The sequence below is a fragment of the Arachis ipaensis genome, chromosome B5 (genome assembly GCF_059453495.1).
Source record: "Arachis ipaensis isolate K30076 ecotype BB chromosome B5, ASM5945349v1, whole genome shotgun sequence".
Classification (NCBI taxonomy): Eukaryota; Viridiplantae; Streptophyta; class Magnoliopsida; order Fabales; family Fabaceae; genus Arachis; species Arachis ipaensis.
In genome coordinates, this window is record NC_142440.1 from 20,446,483 (window position 1) to 20,467,961 (window position 21,479).

A 21,479-nucleotide genomic window follows, 5' to 3' on the forward strand; every position below is an offset into this window, starting at 1 on the left:
CGCGCTGGCAATCCCGCCGTTTCAGTGGCACCGATGAGAGAGGATGAAGAGGGAGAAAGAGGAGGAGAAGAAAACCGTTTGAAAGTGTTCATAACTGTTTGAAATTTTTATTTGTTTAATATTTAAAATTGAAAATAATTTTGTAATTAATTAATTTAATTATTATTTAAAATTTATTTCAAAAATACCTTTATTATATGTATTATATACAGTAATTACATTGCCTTCTCGTACTTTCTCAATTTTAAATTTAAACTTAATCAACGACGAAAAAAGTCCCAAAAAATTATGAAAGAATGCATGACCAATTGACCACAACCTTTCAAAGTACACGTTAATGTTGATATCTATGGTTAAAAATATGCAGAAGCTAGCAAGATTATTGAAGGATATGATCATCACACACACAACGCACAAATATAACTCCACATTATCAATTATAAAAAGACTTGCAAGAGTTAACAGTGAAGCAGTAGATAACCATTTTAAAATTGCTAAAGGAGACATGTCCATCTCTATTTGGTTCCAACAATCAGCTTTGGGATTGGCTACTTCTACCGTCGGTGATGACAAACTTAGAGAAGGCGTGCGAATGTGACTCAGAGAGAGAGAGGAGATGCTGAAGGCTAGGTTTTTTTCTTTTTCGAGTCAGATTGAGGCATTAGTGAGAGGTTGGGTTTCGATTTGGACTAGGAGAAGGAGTTAAGGTTAGGGTGTTTTTTTTTTTTTCAGGGATCTAATTATTTTTTTAAATGTTTAGGAATTTAAATGTCTACAAAATAAAAAATTAGGGATATATTTGTCTTTTTTTCAAAAAATTTAAGCATGATTCAATTCAAATTATGTAAATCGATCGGATTGAATCGGGTATGATAATTATAATGTGAATAATTGAGTTTATTATTGTTACTATAATAAATTGATTTTGTTCTGATTTATTAAAAAAGAAACTAGTGTATGTTTCCGTACCCTGTATGGGATAATACATAAAATTATATAAAAAATTAAATAAAAAATATATAGTAATTATTATTATAAATATTTTACAAAATTATAAGTAAAATCAAACTCTCAGAATTTTTAATATTAAAATATTTAAAATAATTAGTATTTGTCTTAATCAATTTGAGTTTGTTGAGTGATCATTTCACTCGTCCAAATCTCGCCTTGTGTATGCAGCAATCCATTGGCTAGTGGTAAATCATTAATAAATAGAGCATCAATACATGGTTACACTTGGTAGGAGTACCCGAATACGTGGGTACCTGACCCCGTCCATACCCGGTTGGGGAGGGTAATAACTTGACCCGAGTCGGGGAAGATTTTGCTTAGGACAGGACATGGTCGGGTTTAGGATGTATCCGCCCTAGATATATACATATAAACACTTTTTAGGAATTAGGATTTGCCTCACATCACAGATTCAGTGATTTACAGCTTCAGTCCATACTCTATAGCCATGCAAGAGAAACCCAGTCATCCTCACCCAGAGTCTTCTTCTTCCGGGCTTCTTCATAAAAAATCTGATAGCTCCCGTCATCATTGTTGCTGAGCCCATCGCCGCCTACCCCTTCATAGCTCATGTTGTCATCGCTGCTTATCCCATTATCGTCGTTGTTGAGCCCGTTGCTACCTTTCTCCTGCCGAGTCCCTTTTCTCTAGGTAAACTAACTCTCTCTCTCTCTCTCTCTCTCTCTCTCTCTCTCTCTCTCTCTCTCTCTCTCTCTCTCTCTCTCTCTCTCTCTCTCTCTCTCTCTCTCTCTCTCTCTCTCTCTCTCTCTCTGAGTTTGTTAAGTTCTTCTCTTCTTCTTTCATAGACTCATCACTTGGTCGCTGTCGCTATGAGCCCGGGCATTGCCGTTGCAGTTTTATCTGAGTCTGTCACCGAATAAAATAAATTTTTTATTCAAGTTGGATCAGTTGAAAATAGGCATGCATGAGATCATTTTGCATGTAATTTCTAAATTTTCTCATCTAAATTTGATCTATGTGGTTGAGTATTTTAGTATGGTGATCATTGTGGTTTCGTTGCGATACTAATGTAATAAAATTTGCAGTAATTTCATAACTAATATATGAGACAGACCAAATTATTAAAGTAATCAGCTGGGAAATAACATTCAGACGTGCGCATAAAATTTATAAGATGTGATTATCTCAGAAAAATATATATGTATAGCCCAAGTGGAAGATTGTTAGAAAATTATTATTTCTTAATATATTTATGGCAATACATATATTAATTATAATTGTAAATTAAGTAATTTCACATTAAATAACTTATATAACGGTGATCTCATTTATTGTCATAAATGTTGAATTAAATAAGTCATTATTACTTTTGATTTGAATAAATGAGATTAAAATCATAAATACTATTTTATTTGAATTTTAGGGTTTGATGAGTGTCGCGCTCAAATATAAATAATGATTTCAGGATTTTAGTCTCTAACACATCAAATTCCTCCGTAGCTCTTTTTCCATAGTAGAGTTGTGATTCAGCCCTATCAGGGATAGAGAAGGTTTTGGTTGACGAAAATCAAAGAACCACAAGAGCCAAGCTCTCTAATCTCAATCATGCTCTCGAATGAAGGGACGCTTCCGCGCTCTCAGTTATATCTTTTAATGATTTAACATGGATGATCTTGAGGTTGAGAAATCCTAAAATTTTCAGATAAAATAGAATTTTTATTCAATCAAATAATGATAAACAATTTTATTAAATTAAATTATATTAATATGATCATTGGATGATAAAGAATGCTAGAAAAATAAATAAATAATATTTTAAGAGTATAAAAATATTAAATTATCATTTCAATTTACTTTTTTAATCAACGATAATAAATATATTGAATTAATTAAATTTTTACAAAAAATTATATGCTTAAAATTATTTTATTTTTTCAAAAATTTTTTGAACATACAATGGTTCAATGAGAGGTTGATTATTGAGAATTGAATATAATATTTTAAATTCATATTGTTCAATAAAAAGATGTACTTCTATCCATCCTAAATAATTCTATACTCATTATTACTTATATATCTAAATAATTCTAACATTGATAGAATATTGTTTTTAGATGCAAACAATTTAAAATATATTTATTCTATTTCAAAAATCAATATTCATATTTAACTTAGAATTTCAATAAATATGACAAAAAATATTTTATTTCTTAGTTAAAAAAATAAAATATCTATAAATATATTTTTGAGCTTTAGCTTTAGATTTTTCAAAAAAAAATTGGCAAGTTAATGGAATCAAATTATATTTCTATAATCTATATAAGAATGTATATTACACATAAATAAAAAATATTAGGTGTAATAAGAACAAATACATAAGTTAAAATAAAATTTAAAAAAAATAAGAACTAATAAAATATTGAAAGAAAGAAATATAAATAGAAGAGAAATAAAATTATTAGATGGAAGAGAAATAATTTAATAAATTTTATGTGTATATAAAAGAGGAATAAAAAAAAGATATACAATACCTTGTTTGATTTAGCAAGATTTATGGGAATAAACACATAGAATAAGAGAATAAAAATAATAATAAAAAAACTAAATATTTGAATTAATATCAAAATAAAAAATAATAAAATAATAATAATTTATCATAATTTTAATCTTTTAATATAATTAATTAATAACAATATAATTAGTCTACCATAATCTTCATCTAATCTTTTAATATAATTAATTCTAATTAAGTAATTAAATAAATTGAATATAAATATGTCTAATCTAATCATATAAAAAAAATAATAGATTTTCTACAATTAGACATATTATATATATTAGGGATAAAACGTTACTTTAAAATGATATTATTATTATTATTATTATTATTATTATTATTATTATTATTATTATTATTATTATTATTATTATTAATGATATATAAATATTAAAATTATATTAATGCATTAATTGAAATTCATTATTAGAATAAAAAGTTACAAGAATTAAAATAACTGAATTTTTTAACTTTAATTAGTTAAATTAGTATAAAATAAGAAAGAGATCATTAATCAGATTAAATAAATTAAAAAATATTACTGAGCAAAACAAATGTCACAATAATTATATTACTAATTTGAAAAAAAATCAATTCAATCCATTCAAATTTTTATTTAAAATAGACAATTAAAGATCACCAATGAATAAAAATGAATGGGATATAATAAAGAATAATTTTAGTATAAATAATTCAATTAAATTATTATATATAATTTTTACTTTTTACCTTATTATAATTTAAGTTAACATTAATAGTAAAAAACTAATTTTAAATAGCTCTAATTTGTATTTTACAACATAATTAAAGGACAATTTATACTTTTTTATTTTGTGATTAATCAATATTTTTTAAATTATTTGGTTAAGTCTTCTGTATTTTATAATTGATAAATTTTCTCTACAAAACATAAATTTATGATGAATTAGTAGAATCATAATTAATTAAGAAAATTAAGAAAAAATTATAAAAAAATCAAATAAAAGATAAAAAATAGAGTAAAAAATTTATTTTGAAACTAAAAATTAGTCATTGTGCTAGAAATTCTAAAAATTTGTTATTCAGTTTAACTTCATTATCCCTTTGTATCCAAAAAAGTACATAATGTCACACTTATTTTAAAAAAGATGAAACTCTTCAAATACATGGTATAATGTATAATTTAAGAATAATAAGATAAAAAATATCTAGAATTTTATAATAGTATTTGAAATTTTCAATGACGATAATACAAAGAGTTTAAACCTACCAAATGAGTTCAATAGTTATCCTTTACACATCTTATTTAAATTTGAATTTTAAAATTTAATTTGTATCTTTTTTTTCTAATATAAATTATTTTTGACAAAAAATAGGAAAAAAATCTATTAGACCAAAAAAAATAATCTATCAAAGAATTATTATAAGGAGATTTATAATTAGAGAAGAAAATAATAAAAACATTAATAATAATAAAGAAAAAGAAACGAAATTCATATTAAAAAATGTTAGAAAAGAAATCATAAAGTTCGTATTAATAATAATGCTGGGGAATAATGTTGCTGTTTTAGACTTCTAGCTTCCGTCTTTGGCCATTGTTTTTTTTTAATTATTTTGCTTTTTTATTTAAATTATCAAGTAATGAAAAAAAAGAACAATTCAAGAAAACGAAAACAGCAAGATCAATAATAACTATACAATCAAAATATATAGGAGAAAAATAAACTATTATATGATAGAATTAACATGAGTATATTTATTATTAAATAAACAAAGTTAACGCAAAACAAAATTACACGTAAAGAGTAAAAAAAAGAGTCAAAATATCCAAAGTTATAAAAAGATTATTTTTACAATTCTATTCTATCATATATATATATATATATATATAAACTTCTAACTAAATTAAATTATATTTATTGTTATTAGAAATGTTAAGAGAGAGAAGTAGAGAAAATGTTTGTTTGTATTCAATTTATATAGAATGTTACAATATAAAAGGTGATTTATAGGTGTTAAGAGAATCAAAATAATAAATATTCAGATATGTTAAATAATGCTAATTGATCTAATTGATCCTAATTATACTTTAACATCCCTCCTCAAGTTGTCACTTGAGTTTGAAACTTATTTGAAACATCTAAATAAAAAAATACATAAACTGATAGAATGGATGTAGACGGAACTGTCGAAAAGAAGTGCAGACAGCACTGTCGGAAGGAAGCGCAAACGGAACTGCCCAAAGGAAGCGCAGACAAAACTGCCACAAGGAAGCGCAGATGGAACTGCCACAAGAAAACGCAGACGGAACTGCCAGAAGGAAGTGTAGATGAAACTGTCGAAAGGGAACGCAAACAGAACTGCCGGAAGAGAACGCAGACGGAACTACCACAGGAGTGACCAACTATCGAAAAACTGCTGAAAAGATGGCGAACTGCCGGAAAACTGTTAAAAAGTGACAAAGTGTGAAGAGATGACAAACTATCAGAAGGTGACGAAAAACATATGATTTCTCCATGAGAATAAGTAAGTTGTGGATGAGCTAATCGGTGAGGTCAGAAAAGTATCAAAGTATTAACAAAAGAGAAGGAAAAAAAATGGCACGGAAAAAAATATGAAAAGTATGGTGATTTTACCAGAAGAAAATTAACTTATCTTCCTCAAGGAGGATACCATAGCTGTGATACCATGTTAGAAAGGGGAGATGGAGTAATAGAAAAAATGTTTGAAGTATTCAAGTTGTGTAGAATGATATAATATAAAATGGTATTTATAGGTAATAAGAGAATTGAAATAATAAAGACGTAATATCCTATAATAAATATTCAGATATGTTGAATAATGCTAATTGATCCTAATTAATTAATTATACTATAACAATTATATTCAATTAATTGATATACATAATATTAAGTTATATGATACTTAAATATCTAATCAAATCAATTAGTTGATATAATTAAGTCATTATAATGAATTGTATTTAATGAGTTAAAAAAATAAGTTAAAAAACACTTTTAAAAACATGCCACATCAGTTTTATCCTTAAATGCAAAAACCTGATTTTTATATAATAGAATGGATTATTAATTATTTAATAAAAATATCAAATAATAACCTAATACATGTAAATATTTTTTTAAAAAAAAAATTAGTATCTTTATCAAAGTGGTCCTAACATAAATTATATGTGCTTAATCATCGTAGTTTATCAATAATTAGAAATAACTAGTATATGTTCCCGTGTCCTGCATAGGATAATACATAAAATTATATAATTTTTTTTATTAAAATTTAATGAAAAATATCTATAATAATAATTATTATTATTATAAATATTTTATAACTTAAAAATATTAAAAATAATTAATATTTGTTTTAATCAATTTGGATTGGGTGAATGGTCATTCCATTTGTCCGTTTAAGCAAGTATTTAGAGTTCGAATCTCGCCTTGTTTGTATAATAATTCATTAGTACAGTTAGCGACAGACCTTTAATAAATAGAGCATCAATATGTGGTGGATTAGTCATCGACTTGCTGAGTTAGAAAATCCGTAGAAAAAAAATTGTATTTATCTTTAAAATAGATTAATTTTTCATTAATAGCAATACTTATGGACTTTTATTTTGTTGAAATTTACTTGAGACAATTTTATTTGTTGGTATCATATTCATTCTTAAAGTCAAAACAATATGATCAGCATTGTTACTTGTTAAAACTTCACTTTTTATGAAATGATTTCTAAATTTTCAAATTCATAAACTTAAGTCATTACAAAAGTTATTAGATCAATCGATTAATATTTCTTGGTAACATAGTGTACCAAAACATCTTCGTTGAGTATTAGTTAGTGTGAAGAGAAACCAATAACAACTTTTGTTATTCAATATATAATTTATTCCATTGAAAAATAAATTAATATTTTCTAAACTTGTAAATACATTTTTTTCTAATTTCTTACACTATTTTATTTGACAATATTTACCATTCAAAAATAGCAAATGACCATACTATTTTACAATATATATGATGTACAAAGTAATTTTTTATCTTAAAATTAATTCTGGTTAGTGAGATAAAATTTAAAATATTTTTTATTTTCTTACTCAAATTTAAATTTAAATTTAGAATTGATTAACAACTCATTTTTTTAATTTCAATAAAAAATAAATTGGTTCGATACAAAATATTGAGCATTGAATAATTTCAATCATTTAAATTTTATATACCAAAAATTTGATTAAAAATTAATTATAAACTTAATAATTGATAATATATATATATATATATATATATATATATATATATATATATATATATATATTAGTACGTAAATAATAATATCCAATGTATTAATTATTTATTTTTTTTGACAGAATTAATATATAATCTATTGAGGACTGATTTACTATCCAAATTTTTTTTCATAAATTTTGTAATATGTGAAAATAGTGATCTTATTTTTTATTATTATTTAAAAATTTTTTCATAATTTTTTAATTATGTAATTAACTTAATTCATAACCTTTATTATTGCTTTTATACTAAAAAAATATCAATATATATTATTTACATATTTTTTCACTACTAATAAATAAATAAGTATTTGAATTATTATACTTATTATCCTAGATAATGACTTAAATTACTTATTTTGTATGTTAAATAATATTTTATATGTTAAATTTATTAAATATTAAGATGAAAAAATTGTTCAATAAATTATATAAATAGTCATTATAGAAAAAAAATATATATCATATATAATAATCCTTGATATATATCATGTATATATTAAGATTATCTATTTTAATTTTGTGAGTAATTATTGTTATTTTCACTTTTCTCGTTACATTAGAAAATAATATTTAAAACTAAAAAGGAGATAATTATTTTTTTAATTTGAATTAAAAAATATCTTATAAATATATCCAACTTTTATATATACTAAATATTATAATATTAAATAGTATAGTATTTGCTATAACAATGACTTAAAATATTAATCCAAGATATATTTGGGCCTAGTAAGACCTCAATACAAGTAAGATAAACTAAAATCCATTGTTAGGTCCCAAATCTGACTTAGGTTCATTACCTTAAATGCCCAATGCAGATGAAATCCACGCGTCCCCTCTTAAATCGGCTCAGATTGGATCCCGTTGCTAGTTAGATATGGTAATGAGTACTCAGGGGAGTGTGAGAAGCCCTCTTCCCATCCCTCACTTCTATTTACAAAAAGATGCCCTGTTCATTCTCTGCCATTGCAAGTTCCTGTTTAATTACCCTTTAGGGAACGCAGATCTCCTTGGGTATCTACGAATATTTTTTGAAAACTTTTGAAAAAAATTAACACAAAAAGACATAATATAATAATCATAAAATAATCAATTCAACATAATTCAACACAATTTATAACATATTCGTTATGAAAAATAACATTTCAAAAAGAAAAAACATAAAAACATATTCCAATATAATAACACAACATAATTTTTTGGGACGATACTGAGCAACGTAGTGACGGACTTGAGAGGTAGAGAAAGTGAGTTAGAGAGAGAGGATCGAGGCTAAGAATGAGTCTGGAAGAAAAATGAAGAATTTGAATTGGAGGCAGAAATTAGGGTTAACAAATTCAAGAAATAGATTTATGTATATAGAAATTAGGATAAATTAATAATTTTATATTCTCGTATATTTAATAGGTTCTATGGGGCAGGTACTTATGTCCATATCTCCATTAGGGTGACAAACAGAAAAGTCCACCCTGCCTTGCCAAAAGCCCGCCATCTGGTGGGCTGGCCTGCCCCGCCTCGCCTAATAAGGCGGTCCTGAATTTTTCTCCCACCCTGCCTAATCGTACGCTAGTGGGTTGGCGGGTTCTCCTATTTTTTATAAACCATTAAATATTAAACAATATATATAATTTCACAACAATTTTAATAAATTTATAATTTCTAAAAATATAAAAAAATTATAATTTTTAAATTCACACACATTAAAGTCTTTATAATTATAAATATGTAATAAACATAATTATAAACCAAATTTATTGAAACAAAATAATAAAACCATCATTGTCCAAAGCAAAATAAATATTGTCCAAAATATATAATTAAACATCTTCAAATTTATAACCAATCAAACATAAAACATAATCCAAAATATAACTTAGAACATCTTCAATTATCATCTTCATCCTCTTGTAGATCAATAACATCATAAAAATTTGTAAAAAAATAGTCCTGACAAAATAAAAGCTTGGCCCAGCAGGGAAGTCTGCCCCGTCCCGCCCCGCCGAAGCCCGCCAAATCCCATGGATTAGGCGGTGCGGGGTAGACAGGCTTTTTAAGTTTGGCAGTCTTAAATTTCCAGCCCAACTCGCCTTTTGGGGGGTTATGTGGGCCAACCCGATGGGTTTCGGCCCGTTTACCACCCTTAGTCCCCATCTATTTTCGCGTGGCAGGTCGTGAGGATTTCACAAGTCCCCATCTAGTTCCAAAATGCGAGTAATCCCTACAAATACCCATTTCGGCTGCTTTTGTGATCATCCATATTGCAAGCATTCATTGGTTCGTGACGTGGAGCTATTCTAGCCACTCAATAAATTCTTAGATAATCAAAGTTAAGGTTATATCATTTTTATAAAGTCACATATATCCTTGTTATAACAATATTAATAGAAGATAAATGGATAAAAACTAAGCTATTGTTTGGATATAAGATGGAAAATAAGCGGAAAGACAATGGAAAGAAAGAAAATGAGAGGAGAGAAAATGGAAAAAAAAGTATATTTTTGTATGTGTTGTTTAGATGAAGAAAAAATGAATGGAAAGAAAATAGAGAAAAAATTTTCTTTTGCTTAGATGGAAGGAAAAGTAAGAAGAGAAAAAATTATAATAGAGTAAAATTATATTAATATTTTTATATATTATATATAAATTATAATTCAAATGGTAACTTTATATTTTTACCCATGTTTGCACTTCTGCATCAGTTTTCTTCGCAACTTTGAAGAGAAAAAATTTACATGAGCTCTACATACACTTTTATGTTTTTCATTCAATTTCTTTGTTGATCCAAACATTGAAAAATTGATTTTTTCGTCCATTTTTTTCTCCAGCATTTATTTCCCTACAAATTCTTCTAATCCAAACAATGCATAAATAAGTCACATTTTTCATATATATAATAATAACTAATATCACATATTAGGTTAATTTACGTTGATAAACCAAAGTCACCCCAAAATTATTTGAATCTCCCAAACTCAAAACGCATTACCTGGTTGTCTCTATTTATATTTCTATATAAATCGAATCTATAGGATTCGAATTACTTGACATTGTGATTCGAAAGTAAATTGAATTCAAAGAATTCGAATTATGTCATCTCCTACTAAATCGAAGCAATAAGGTTCAATTTATACTCACTTAGTAGCAATCCAGCTCATTGTAAATCGAATCTCCTTCATTCGATTTAGTAGTGATATGACTGTTACAATCCGAAGATATAACTCGGCACTGTACGTTACTACGAAAACACATAATTCGAACTCCATAACTTTGATTTATATAGATATGTAAATTGAGATATGCACGTAGCCTTTTTTATTTTGGAGGATATACGTAAAATTGGTTTGTAAATGGTTTATAAAGGTGATTCACTCCACATATTATAACTTGTAAAATTATAATATTTTGAGAAGTGATGTATAGACAATTTAAATGTTAATAAGTCTGAAAAATTTTAGAAAAAAAAATAAAAATATCAAAAAAGTTACATGTTGACCCATAAGATTTTTTTTAAAAAATTTTTTCATAGTCTATGATTAATAACTTTAAAATTATGTATATGTTATTTATTTTATATATATTTTTTATTTAATAGAGACATATAATTTTGTTATCGGCAATGTTAGTAGTTATAAAAAGATTTTTACCTTTAAATAAATTATAGAAAAATTAAAAACAAAATTGGTTGCTATTTTTCTAACAATTTATTTATTTATTAGTTTAAATTAAAATTAAATTATATATTTAATTTATATTTGTTTGTTTATCCTAATGATTGTATATAATAGATAATATATTTAAGCATGTTTTAAAAGAAACTATTGAATTTTATATAATTAAAAGTTAACTATGAAATTGAAACTAAGATGAAGTGAAATATAATAAACATATGAGGAAGGAAAGTAAAATAAATAATTAAAAATAAGATAATAAAGTAATTAAAAAAGTAAAAAAGACAGAAAAATAATGCATGTAGTTGATAAAAATACACTGTAAAAAAATAGTATATTCAATGAATATATGGAAGAAAAAAATTAAGATATATTTTTGTTAAAAAATTCAAGAAAAACATTGTGAAGAAGAACCTATTAATTAATCAAGTTTTATGAAAATATTATAAAAAATTTAAAATATTAGTAAATAAAATAGTAATTCCTTTAAGAATATTATTAATCAAAATACATAAAAGTACATTCTGATTCATAGATATAGAAAATAATAAGAGAATAATTTAAATTAAATTCATTTATTTTGTTTTTTATTTATTATTTATTAAATAATTTAATATTTATTTAATTTTAGTCAAATCAAATAATATAATTGATTAGTTATAATTAATATTGTTCACCCTAATGGTATAATTGAAACATATTGAAACTCTAAAGGTAAAATTAAAAATAAATATTAAGGATAAAATTATAATAAAGTTGTATTTGTTATCTTGTAATTTTTTTCTAATAAAAATCTCATTTATACATTTTAAAAATGCATCACTTTAATACAATAATATTTTTATTAAAAATAAAAATTATGATAAATATCTCATATATTTATTAGTAAATTATATATAAATATTTTTTGAAGCATATCACTTTTATTATATCAAAATAACTTAAATATTTTTAAATGTGATTATGATAAGTTATTAAGTATTATATTTTTTTTACTAATTTATGTTTAATAATTTACCTCTAACTTTTAATTATAAAAAAATGTAAGATATGATGTCAAAGAAAAAAAAAAGCTAAAGCGACATAAATTTTTTACTAACAAAAAAAATATATTCTTTTCATTTTTTAGACATGTATCTATTTTTTTAAGTTATACATTTTAATTTATATAAATTAATGACAATTTAATGTACAAAAAATACTAATTAATAAAGAAATAAAATTTAAGATAAACATGTCCTGAACAAATTGAAATAAAATAAAGATTTTTAATTATGATCATTAATTATAATACATATATTTACTTCAAGATTTATACTTCGAAAACTCAGTATATTAATATTTTGTATTTTTATGTCTCAATTTTAGACTATCACAAATATTAGTTACTCTCCAATAATGACAATACTTTTAAAAAACTAAACATAATTAAATGATCTTAAAATTATATAATAATTTTTAAAATAACAAAAAAAATATACAACTACCTAAAATATAATATTTATATAGTAACTAAAATTTAATTTGCCAATATAAAAGTAACATATAATATCATTTCGTAACCAAATATGTGTTTAATCAAAGAATTGAATATTTATATAATATGAGAAAATAAATTAAAGTTTGAGTTTAACAATAGCAAGCATTCAAGTTTAAATTTTCATAAATTAATTTATTTTTGATAAAGCGCAAAAAAAAAAATCATAAAAAAAACTCATCTATTAAAGTAGAAAATAATTTATTTATAAATACAAAATTAAAAAAATTATTCTCAAAAGTTGAATATGCAAGTAAAAAAATAAATTATAACTGCAAAAATTATCTCTAGAATTTATTACAATAAATAATAAAACTGTAAAAGTCATGTATCTATATAAATTAAATTATATTAAATTATAAAATATTTAGATATATAATCAACCTAATTAATTAGTTTGTAACTAATTTGATTTAATAATTTAAAAAAATTGAATAATCCATTTTAGAAATATACCAATCTAAATAATATAGATTGAAGATAAGAAAAATATAACTAAATTATATAATACAACATTCTATTCCTAAAATTTGTTTTATAGCAGATTTAATGCCAAAATATTTATCATCATCTGTGATATAATCTAATTTTACAATTATTTAAACGTTGTTTTTATAAAAAAATCGTATTATTTATTTTGAAAAAAATATTTACGCACTATTATAATTTAAATAGAATATAAAATAGATATTAAACCAATTTCTATTAATAATTACTCAGTCACAAATATTCATCAAGAACATGCGATTTAAGAGCATATAAATTTTTTCTGAATTTTTATTGCTTGTTGGTTGTTAATTTTTACGTAATTACTTAATAATTTCTGCCTATAAAACTATCAACTACCTAATATTATGATTTAATTAATAAAAATGATGACATTAATATTTTTTCATAAGTCTTGTTATTATTTATAAATAGAAAATAGCCATGAATAAATTTATTTCCTTAATGAATGTTAATTTTGTTGTCAAATTCTATATTACCTTTAAAATTTTAGCGTAATTGAGTCTAATTTCTACATTTTGAAATGAATTTACGCAAAAAAATTAATATGTAAATCACATTATTATTACAAAATTACTTTTTTAATATAATTAGTAGTGCTTATTTGAACCATTAAATTTACCTTCTAATGATATTAAAATCAACCTATTTTATTATCTTGTACCTTCAAAGAATTTACACGACTGACATAAAAATATAACAATTGAAAAAAAATTCATTACAATAGTTATATTCATTTATTCATTGGCCTTCCGAGTCAACATAAAAACTACGAGTCAATAGGTATATTCATTTTAATAAATATTCTTCTCTTTAATACTATAAAAAAATACATTGGCCATTTTAAATTGCTACAGGTCAACTTCTATCCACAGTAGTAGAATGCTTAAATTAAGATATATTCATCAAATAAACAATCAGTAAAACACTCATCAGTACTTTCTCATTTTGGATACATTTATATATAAAATAAATTATACATAAAGAAAAAAAAAAGAAGAAAAGAAGAGTTGAAATAACAAGAGCGATAAAAATTACGATTCTATAATTTTGTGTGGCCATCTATATATAGTAGACCAGACAACTATGATTATCTAACAAAATTAATTTGTATTTATTGCACCCATCTTGAATAAGTAAGAAATTATCTTATTTTAATTTAATCCTTAATTCACATGATTTGAATTTAGCTCAATATATATTATTTGATTTGATTTGATTTAATTATTAGTTGAAAATATCTCAGTTGCCTATTTTATTCATAAATTTATTATTTTAATGACTAATAAATTAATCAAATTAATTAATTAATACACACAATAAATTTGGTTTAATAAATTAAAAGAAATAAATTAAAAAATACTAACAGAATATTAAAATAAATAAATTAAAAAATACTACCAAATTAAATTGATATAAATTATAATAAATTATATAATATTTAAATATCTAATCAAATCAATTAGTTGATATAGTTAATTTATCGTAATAACTTATATTTAATACATTAAAAAAATAAATTAAAAAACACTTTCAGAAACATGTCACGTCAGCTCCATCGTTAAGTGTAGAAATTCAATTTTTATATAATAGAATAGAACCCACAGCCCCTAATGACCTCACTGTTTTATGGAGGGGACAAAAATGGTTCAATGGATTGGGCAGCTGTGAATGAGAATATTCTTTCTTTCAAGATAAGATTCGGCCGACGGATCGGATAACTCCAATGAGTGGACACTCCTCACTCCTCAGGCTTCCTAATGGTCAAAATTGCTATTACCTCATTGTTAAAAACTGGTTCAAAATTGGAAAATTCGTCATATTTTAATGTGTTGATCTGATGCAGACCCCTGTTTTAACAATTGTTCGAACCAGCTAATCATCGATCTCTGTCTGTAACTAATTTGAATAATGGTACGTAGATAGTAAATTAATATGATGAGAAATTCTTTAGTGGACCAAATAGTACAACATCATGATCATATGGATAATAATGAAAGCAAAGGGAAAATGCAAACAAAAATTAAAGAAGCGGAATGGACATACTCATACAAATACAAATACACATACTCAATCTAAAATAAAAGAAGCCATGCGATCTGTGATTTTCTTGGCTTTCTCAGTTTCAGGATGGAAGATGTGATAAACATGGTCCTCGCCTGCCTCTTCAAAGAGCTCCGATTTACCTTTCCACCCACTCTTGTTGAGACCCTCAAAGAACCAAACCCCTCTGTCCCTTATGGAATCATTGCCAGCGAGACACACTAGTATCTTAGAACACCCAAGGCTAGCCAAGCTGGGAGCCCCAGGAGCAAAGGGATTCACCATAGGGTTGTTGATTCCACCTGGCGCATTCGGGTAAACAAAATCCCAAACAATATAACCCAAACTCTTTTCATGCTCGCTCACAGACTCAGATCCAATTGCCTCTGAACTGTAGAAGTAAGGGTGCACATAAATAGCGCCTAGAAGATTCACATTGCCACCCTCTTCTAGAGCTTCAGAACCAGCGCGCATGGCCACGTTATGCACGATGTTGCCACCAGCACTGTCGCCGCCTATGAAGATTCTGGAGAAGTCACCGTAATCGATCAGCCATGGCTCAGTAGTGTTATTAGAGGAGTGAGAAGCGACCCACTGAAGAGCGGCGAAGCAATCATCGTAAGCGGCGGGGAGATAGTGCTCCGGGGCGAGTCTGTACTCGACGGAAACCACTAGCACGGGGAGTCGAGAGACGAAGGTGTTGAAGTAGTTGTGGTAGAGTTCAGAGAAGGCGGATTCGAAGAAGAAGCCACCGCCATGGAAGTAGACCAAGATTGGGAGTTTGTGGGTTTGAGGAAGGGGTTTTGGAAGGTAGAGACGCGCAGAGATGGATGGGTTTTGTGAGATGATTATGTCTTTGGATGAGACATGAGGAGTTCCATCAAGAGAGGGTGCCGCGTATGGGGTTTGTCGTGGCCGATCTACTGTTCCGTCTTTGTACAGAGTGATGTATGTTGGGATCTCCTTCTCAATCTCCTTCGAAGCCATGAATGAACTGAATTCAGTTACTTGGTCACTCTGATCTCTGATTTATTAGTTAGGTTGCTGAACTATCTAGATATCTAGCTGCCATTATTGACTTTGGAATTTGGACACCACTTTATATATCATTCTTACCTAATAAAGTAGTACCTCAAATAATCCTTATAAGTTAGTTTATTAGTTTATTTAAATAAATATTAAAAATTTAAATTTTATTTTTTATATATATAATAATTTATTATCTAATAAATTATAATTTAAATGATATAATTTTTTATATTTATTTAAAAATTATAAATTTGAGTTTTATTTTTAACTTTAAAAAAATACAACAAAATTTTGATTCACAATAAATTAATTAAAAATATTATTTGTATATTAAAATTAGTCACTAATATATTTGTGTATAAATATATATAATTTAATTTATTTTAATATGTATTTATATTTTAACATATATTTTATACTAATGACTAATTTTAGTAGTAAATTTTGATGTACACTTAACATAGTCCCAAATTAATTCTTGATTAATGAAAACAAGGGATATTGTTAGAAAAAAAATGATGAATATTATAGCGCCTTTGGAATTGTGCCTAACTTACCTAAAAAGACAAATAGATAATATTTAATAAATTTTAAATATTTTATTTTTTGTTTTAAATATTTTATTTTTTACCTTTAAAAATAAGTTAGACAATTTAGACACTATAATAAAAAGGTACTATAGAACTCACCAAAAAAAATTTAGGACAACAAATCAAATCAAACAAAGAGAGAATAAGGGTGGGACTAAGCTAGTAAGCTACTATTCCGCATCTCATTTTAAGCAATAATTGTTGGCAAATATATATATTTTTTATTACTGGGGTAACGTGTTACAAAGAAACAAACGCAATGAATGAAGCCCAATATTTAAGAAATAAATATATTCTTTTCAAACCTTGAGGAATTCTCCTGTCGAAAAAAAGTTTGAGGTATAAAGTAGGTTTTTGGAGCAGAACCTTGAGGGATACTCGCGAGTAATTAAAAGCAATTATGGGCTTTGGAGAATATATAGGCCCATCATTCATAAGGCAATGGAGAATCCAATTCCTTCTGCTAGGATTGCTGCCTCGCTAGTTTTAATTTTTAAATGAAGCATACTTGTGGCCGAGGCATGTGATGTAGTGACAAAAATATTTGTCTCAAATTAAAGCTACAGGTTCGAATTCTAGCAGTGGTGGTGAGGTTAGTGTATGTGTGTGTGAATAAAGAAAGAGTAAAAGTTTGTATTTGAAGCTTTTAAATGCGAAGAAAGAGAAATTTTTTTTCTTTTATTGGTTTTTGTTTTATTTTAGGTTAAATTTAGTAGTATTTTAATATTGGGTCATCAAAACACATTTTTTTTTAGTGTGGCAAACCCATTTTAAGTTGGAATTAATTTTTATTTAAAATTTTAATAGGTTAAAATTAAAAACTGTAGCGACAGTAATAAATCAAACGAAAAAATATAATTTTATGATTTTTTATTTAAAATTTGTTTGGATTAAGAATTTTTTGTTTTATTATTTTTGTTTTGGGCTATTTTATTTTAAAATTGATATTGAACTATTATAATAAAAACATAAAAGATAAAAAAAATTAATAAAATAAGAATATCCTTTTACAATTAATTTTAAAAGACTAAAATATCATTTAAAATTAAGATTATTTAATTTGAATTAAAAATATAATTTAATTTTAAAGAAGTAACATATATTTTAAGTTAATTTTTAAATACACAAATGTCCTTTTAAAATTAAAGTTGTTTGATTGTTTTAAATATTACAAATTTATATTTGAATTTAAAATAATAAAATTACCACTTTTGAGAATTAATTTTAAAAAACATATTTAAAGATTTATTAAAAAGACAAAAAAACCCTTTTAATATTAATGTGTTTAAAAGGCATTTAAAATAATAATATTATTTTTTTCTATTACTTCAAGTCGTTAATTTCATTTTTATTTATTTTTTGTATTTTTCTAAAATCGTTAATCATAATTTTTTGTGAGATTAACAATCCTCATATTGCATTACACTAAATTAGTGTAATATCAATATATTACACTCCTCTATTTATAATATCCAAAAAAATTAGTCCCACACATATATGTGGTATTGCTTTTTAAATAAATATTTTTTTATCACAAAACTATGTTTCTGTTTTTGTGTTATATTGTATTGTAAATGTTGTTATTGTTTTAAAGTTGTTAGTTGTTGAAAATGAATTTAAAATCAATATTTTTTATTATTTGTAGTAATTTGAGAATTATTATAATAAACAATTCTATTATTTGTGGCTATCGTAGGTAATAGAGTATTACCGTATTAATTATAAATATCTAACTTTTAACTAATATTTATATGTTTGTCTCATTATTTATTTTATTTTTCTTTCTTACTCTATTTTTTTATGTTTTGTAAATCAGTTTTCTTTTTTTATATTTTTTTAAATCATAAAATTAGATTATATATCAATTGAAAAAGAATACTCACAGAATCTTCAATAGAGTATTTTTAAAGTATTATTTTTAATATTTTTAAAAAATAAATTAATTTAGAATTAAAATCTGTATTGGAGTTGATTTATGAAATGAAAGTGATATCATTTTAAAAATACGATATCATTTTGATAGAGAACTAATAAAATTTTACCACTTATATAATTATGTTGATAAAATAATTAAAAGTAATATAAAATTCTAATTGAACTAATATTAAGTATTAGAGGAATGAATTTTACTTTTAGTTTTAAATCACTATTTATAATATATGATCTTACAAATATTCTTATAAGATCCAAAATAAAATAAAATTAAAACTAATATTAGAGATGTTCTCATAATTAATTATAAACATTCAACAATATAATATATACAAGCAAGTACAAGTAATTAAGTTGCAATATTTAAATAATGTTACGTCAAAATATTTAAAGTACTTTTAATTGTCTAAAATATCATGTAAATAACTAATTTATCAAATTAAATTTAGATTATAAAATTTAATTGGTAACTTGATTTTAATTATTATATATCTTCTTTATAATTGTCTTTTATTAAAAATATATTTTAAAAATTATCATTAATGTGTTTATAGTTTTACAAGAAGAATACATTAATGATTTAATAATCCTATCAATATGCATGTACCATAACCAAATTAATATAAGATTAAAATAAGTTTTTACGGTATTTTCTTTTCAAAATTTTATGGAGTTTCGATTCTCCAAACAATAAGGGAGTATCCTAACAGCCACCACCTTTGATAATATGCATACAAACTAAACTTTGTACAGTAGTGAAATAAGTTCGTCATACTTTCGAAAAACTTTATTATTTTAATAAGGTTTACGAACTCTAAATTTTATATAGAATTTACCGTACTCCCAACGAGCTTCACATTGAGTTAGCTCAAATATAAAAAGTGGTGGGGGACCACTTTATTTTTCACATTTTTATTTTACCTTTTTAACTCTCTTCACTCTCATCCTCCCTTTCCTTGTCAAGGTTATTTTTTTGGACATTGTTAAAGTTTTTGGTTCATTTAGTTCGCCAGTTTTAAGTAATTCTATTATTCTATTTTTCTTTTCTATTCAATTTATTGTTGTTATCTTTCTCATTTTTCACGTTTCCATTTCACCTTTTTACTCTATTTGCTTTCTTCCTCTCTTATCTTGTCAAGGTTATTTCTTTGGGCATCGTTAAAGTTATTAATTTCTTTAATTCGTCAGTTTTAAATAATTCTGTTGTTATGTTTATTTTTTTTAATTGATTTATTATTGTTTATTATTTGAATATGTTTCTTTAGCAAGTTAAATTAAGTTATTAGTTATGTTAATTAGTTTGATAAGTAGATAATACATTTAGTTTACATGATTATATATGTGTTGTTAGTTTAGAGTATGTAAAACGATCATGTGGTTATGAATAGATGTTAGGTAAGAAAAGAATTTATTTTGATTATTGTTTCGTTTGAACTAATTACAGTTAATTTTAGTAATGCCGTTCTTCTATTTTTCCTTTCATTTGATTATTGCCAAATGTGGTTAGTAATATAATATAGTTAATTTTAAATTATTATTTTATATAGATTATAGTTTACGACCATTTGATTATGTTATTTAGATTTATTTTGAATATGTCTGACAAAAAATTAGTTAATTTAAAATTATTTTATTCTAATTTGTTCTATTTGAGTGTAGTTTCATGGAGCAAGAATTATTGGGGTACGAGGATATCCTTTATATACTAGATCAAGTAGACCACATTGCAGGCAGACTTGATCGAGTGGTATACTTTATAACTCATGTCGTTTATATATTTGAAATTTAAATTTGTGTTGTTACTTGTTGACTCTTTTTTGTTTTACTAATTTATTTTATTTGTTAGGCGCCTCGGGTCTTGCGTACTAGGAGAAATTTATAAAGACGTTTTTCCGAACAAATTAGGTTACATCTTAGACGTGCAGGATTCGAGCATGTTACTACATGGTGGAGTGGGAGCATGGATGGCCGTTAGTCTCGGCTTTAATCGAGAGATGGCGGCCCGAGTCCCATACATTTTACTTGTCATGTGGGGAGATGACTATCACCCTGCATAACGTGGCATACTAGCTGGGACTCGTCACTGATGGAGATCCACTCAATGGCTACATCGGTGAGTAGGAGCAGTTCTATCAGGGATGATCCATTAAGGACTTGTGTCAGCAGCTATTGGGTGTTGTTCCGGGCCCCGATTATAAACAGTCACAGACCAAGTGGACTGTCAAGCTGACCTGGTTTCAAAATACTGTTTGTAGAGAGTTGGAGGAGCACCCGACGGAGGAGTGTCTAATGCGTTATACCAGAAGATATATCATGCAGATGATCGGATGCATTCTGTTTTCGGATGCCTCTGACTCTCGGGTGC

At 25.2% G+C, this 21,479-nt stretch overlaps 1 protein-coding gene across 1 annotated transcript; it reads right to left on the bottom strand.

The window, feature by feature from the left end:
• Positions 1 to 15,446: 15,446 nt before the first annotated feature.
• Positions 15,447 to 16,676, bottom strand: LOC107643261 (2-hydroxyisoflavanone dehydratase). Its single transcript, XM_016346856.3, has one exon. It carries the CDS (start codon positions 16,548 to 16,550, stop codon positions 15,591 to 15,593), a length of 960 nt encoding a protein of 319 aa, XP_016202342.1. The 5' UTR covers positions 16,551 to 16,676; the 3' UTR covers positions 15,447 to 15,590.
• Positions 16,677 to 21,479: the final 4,803 nt, after the last annotated feature.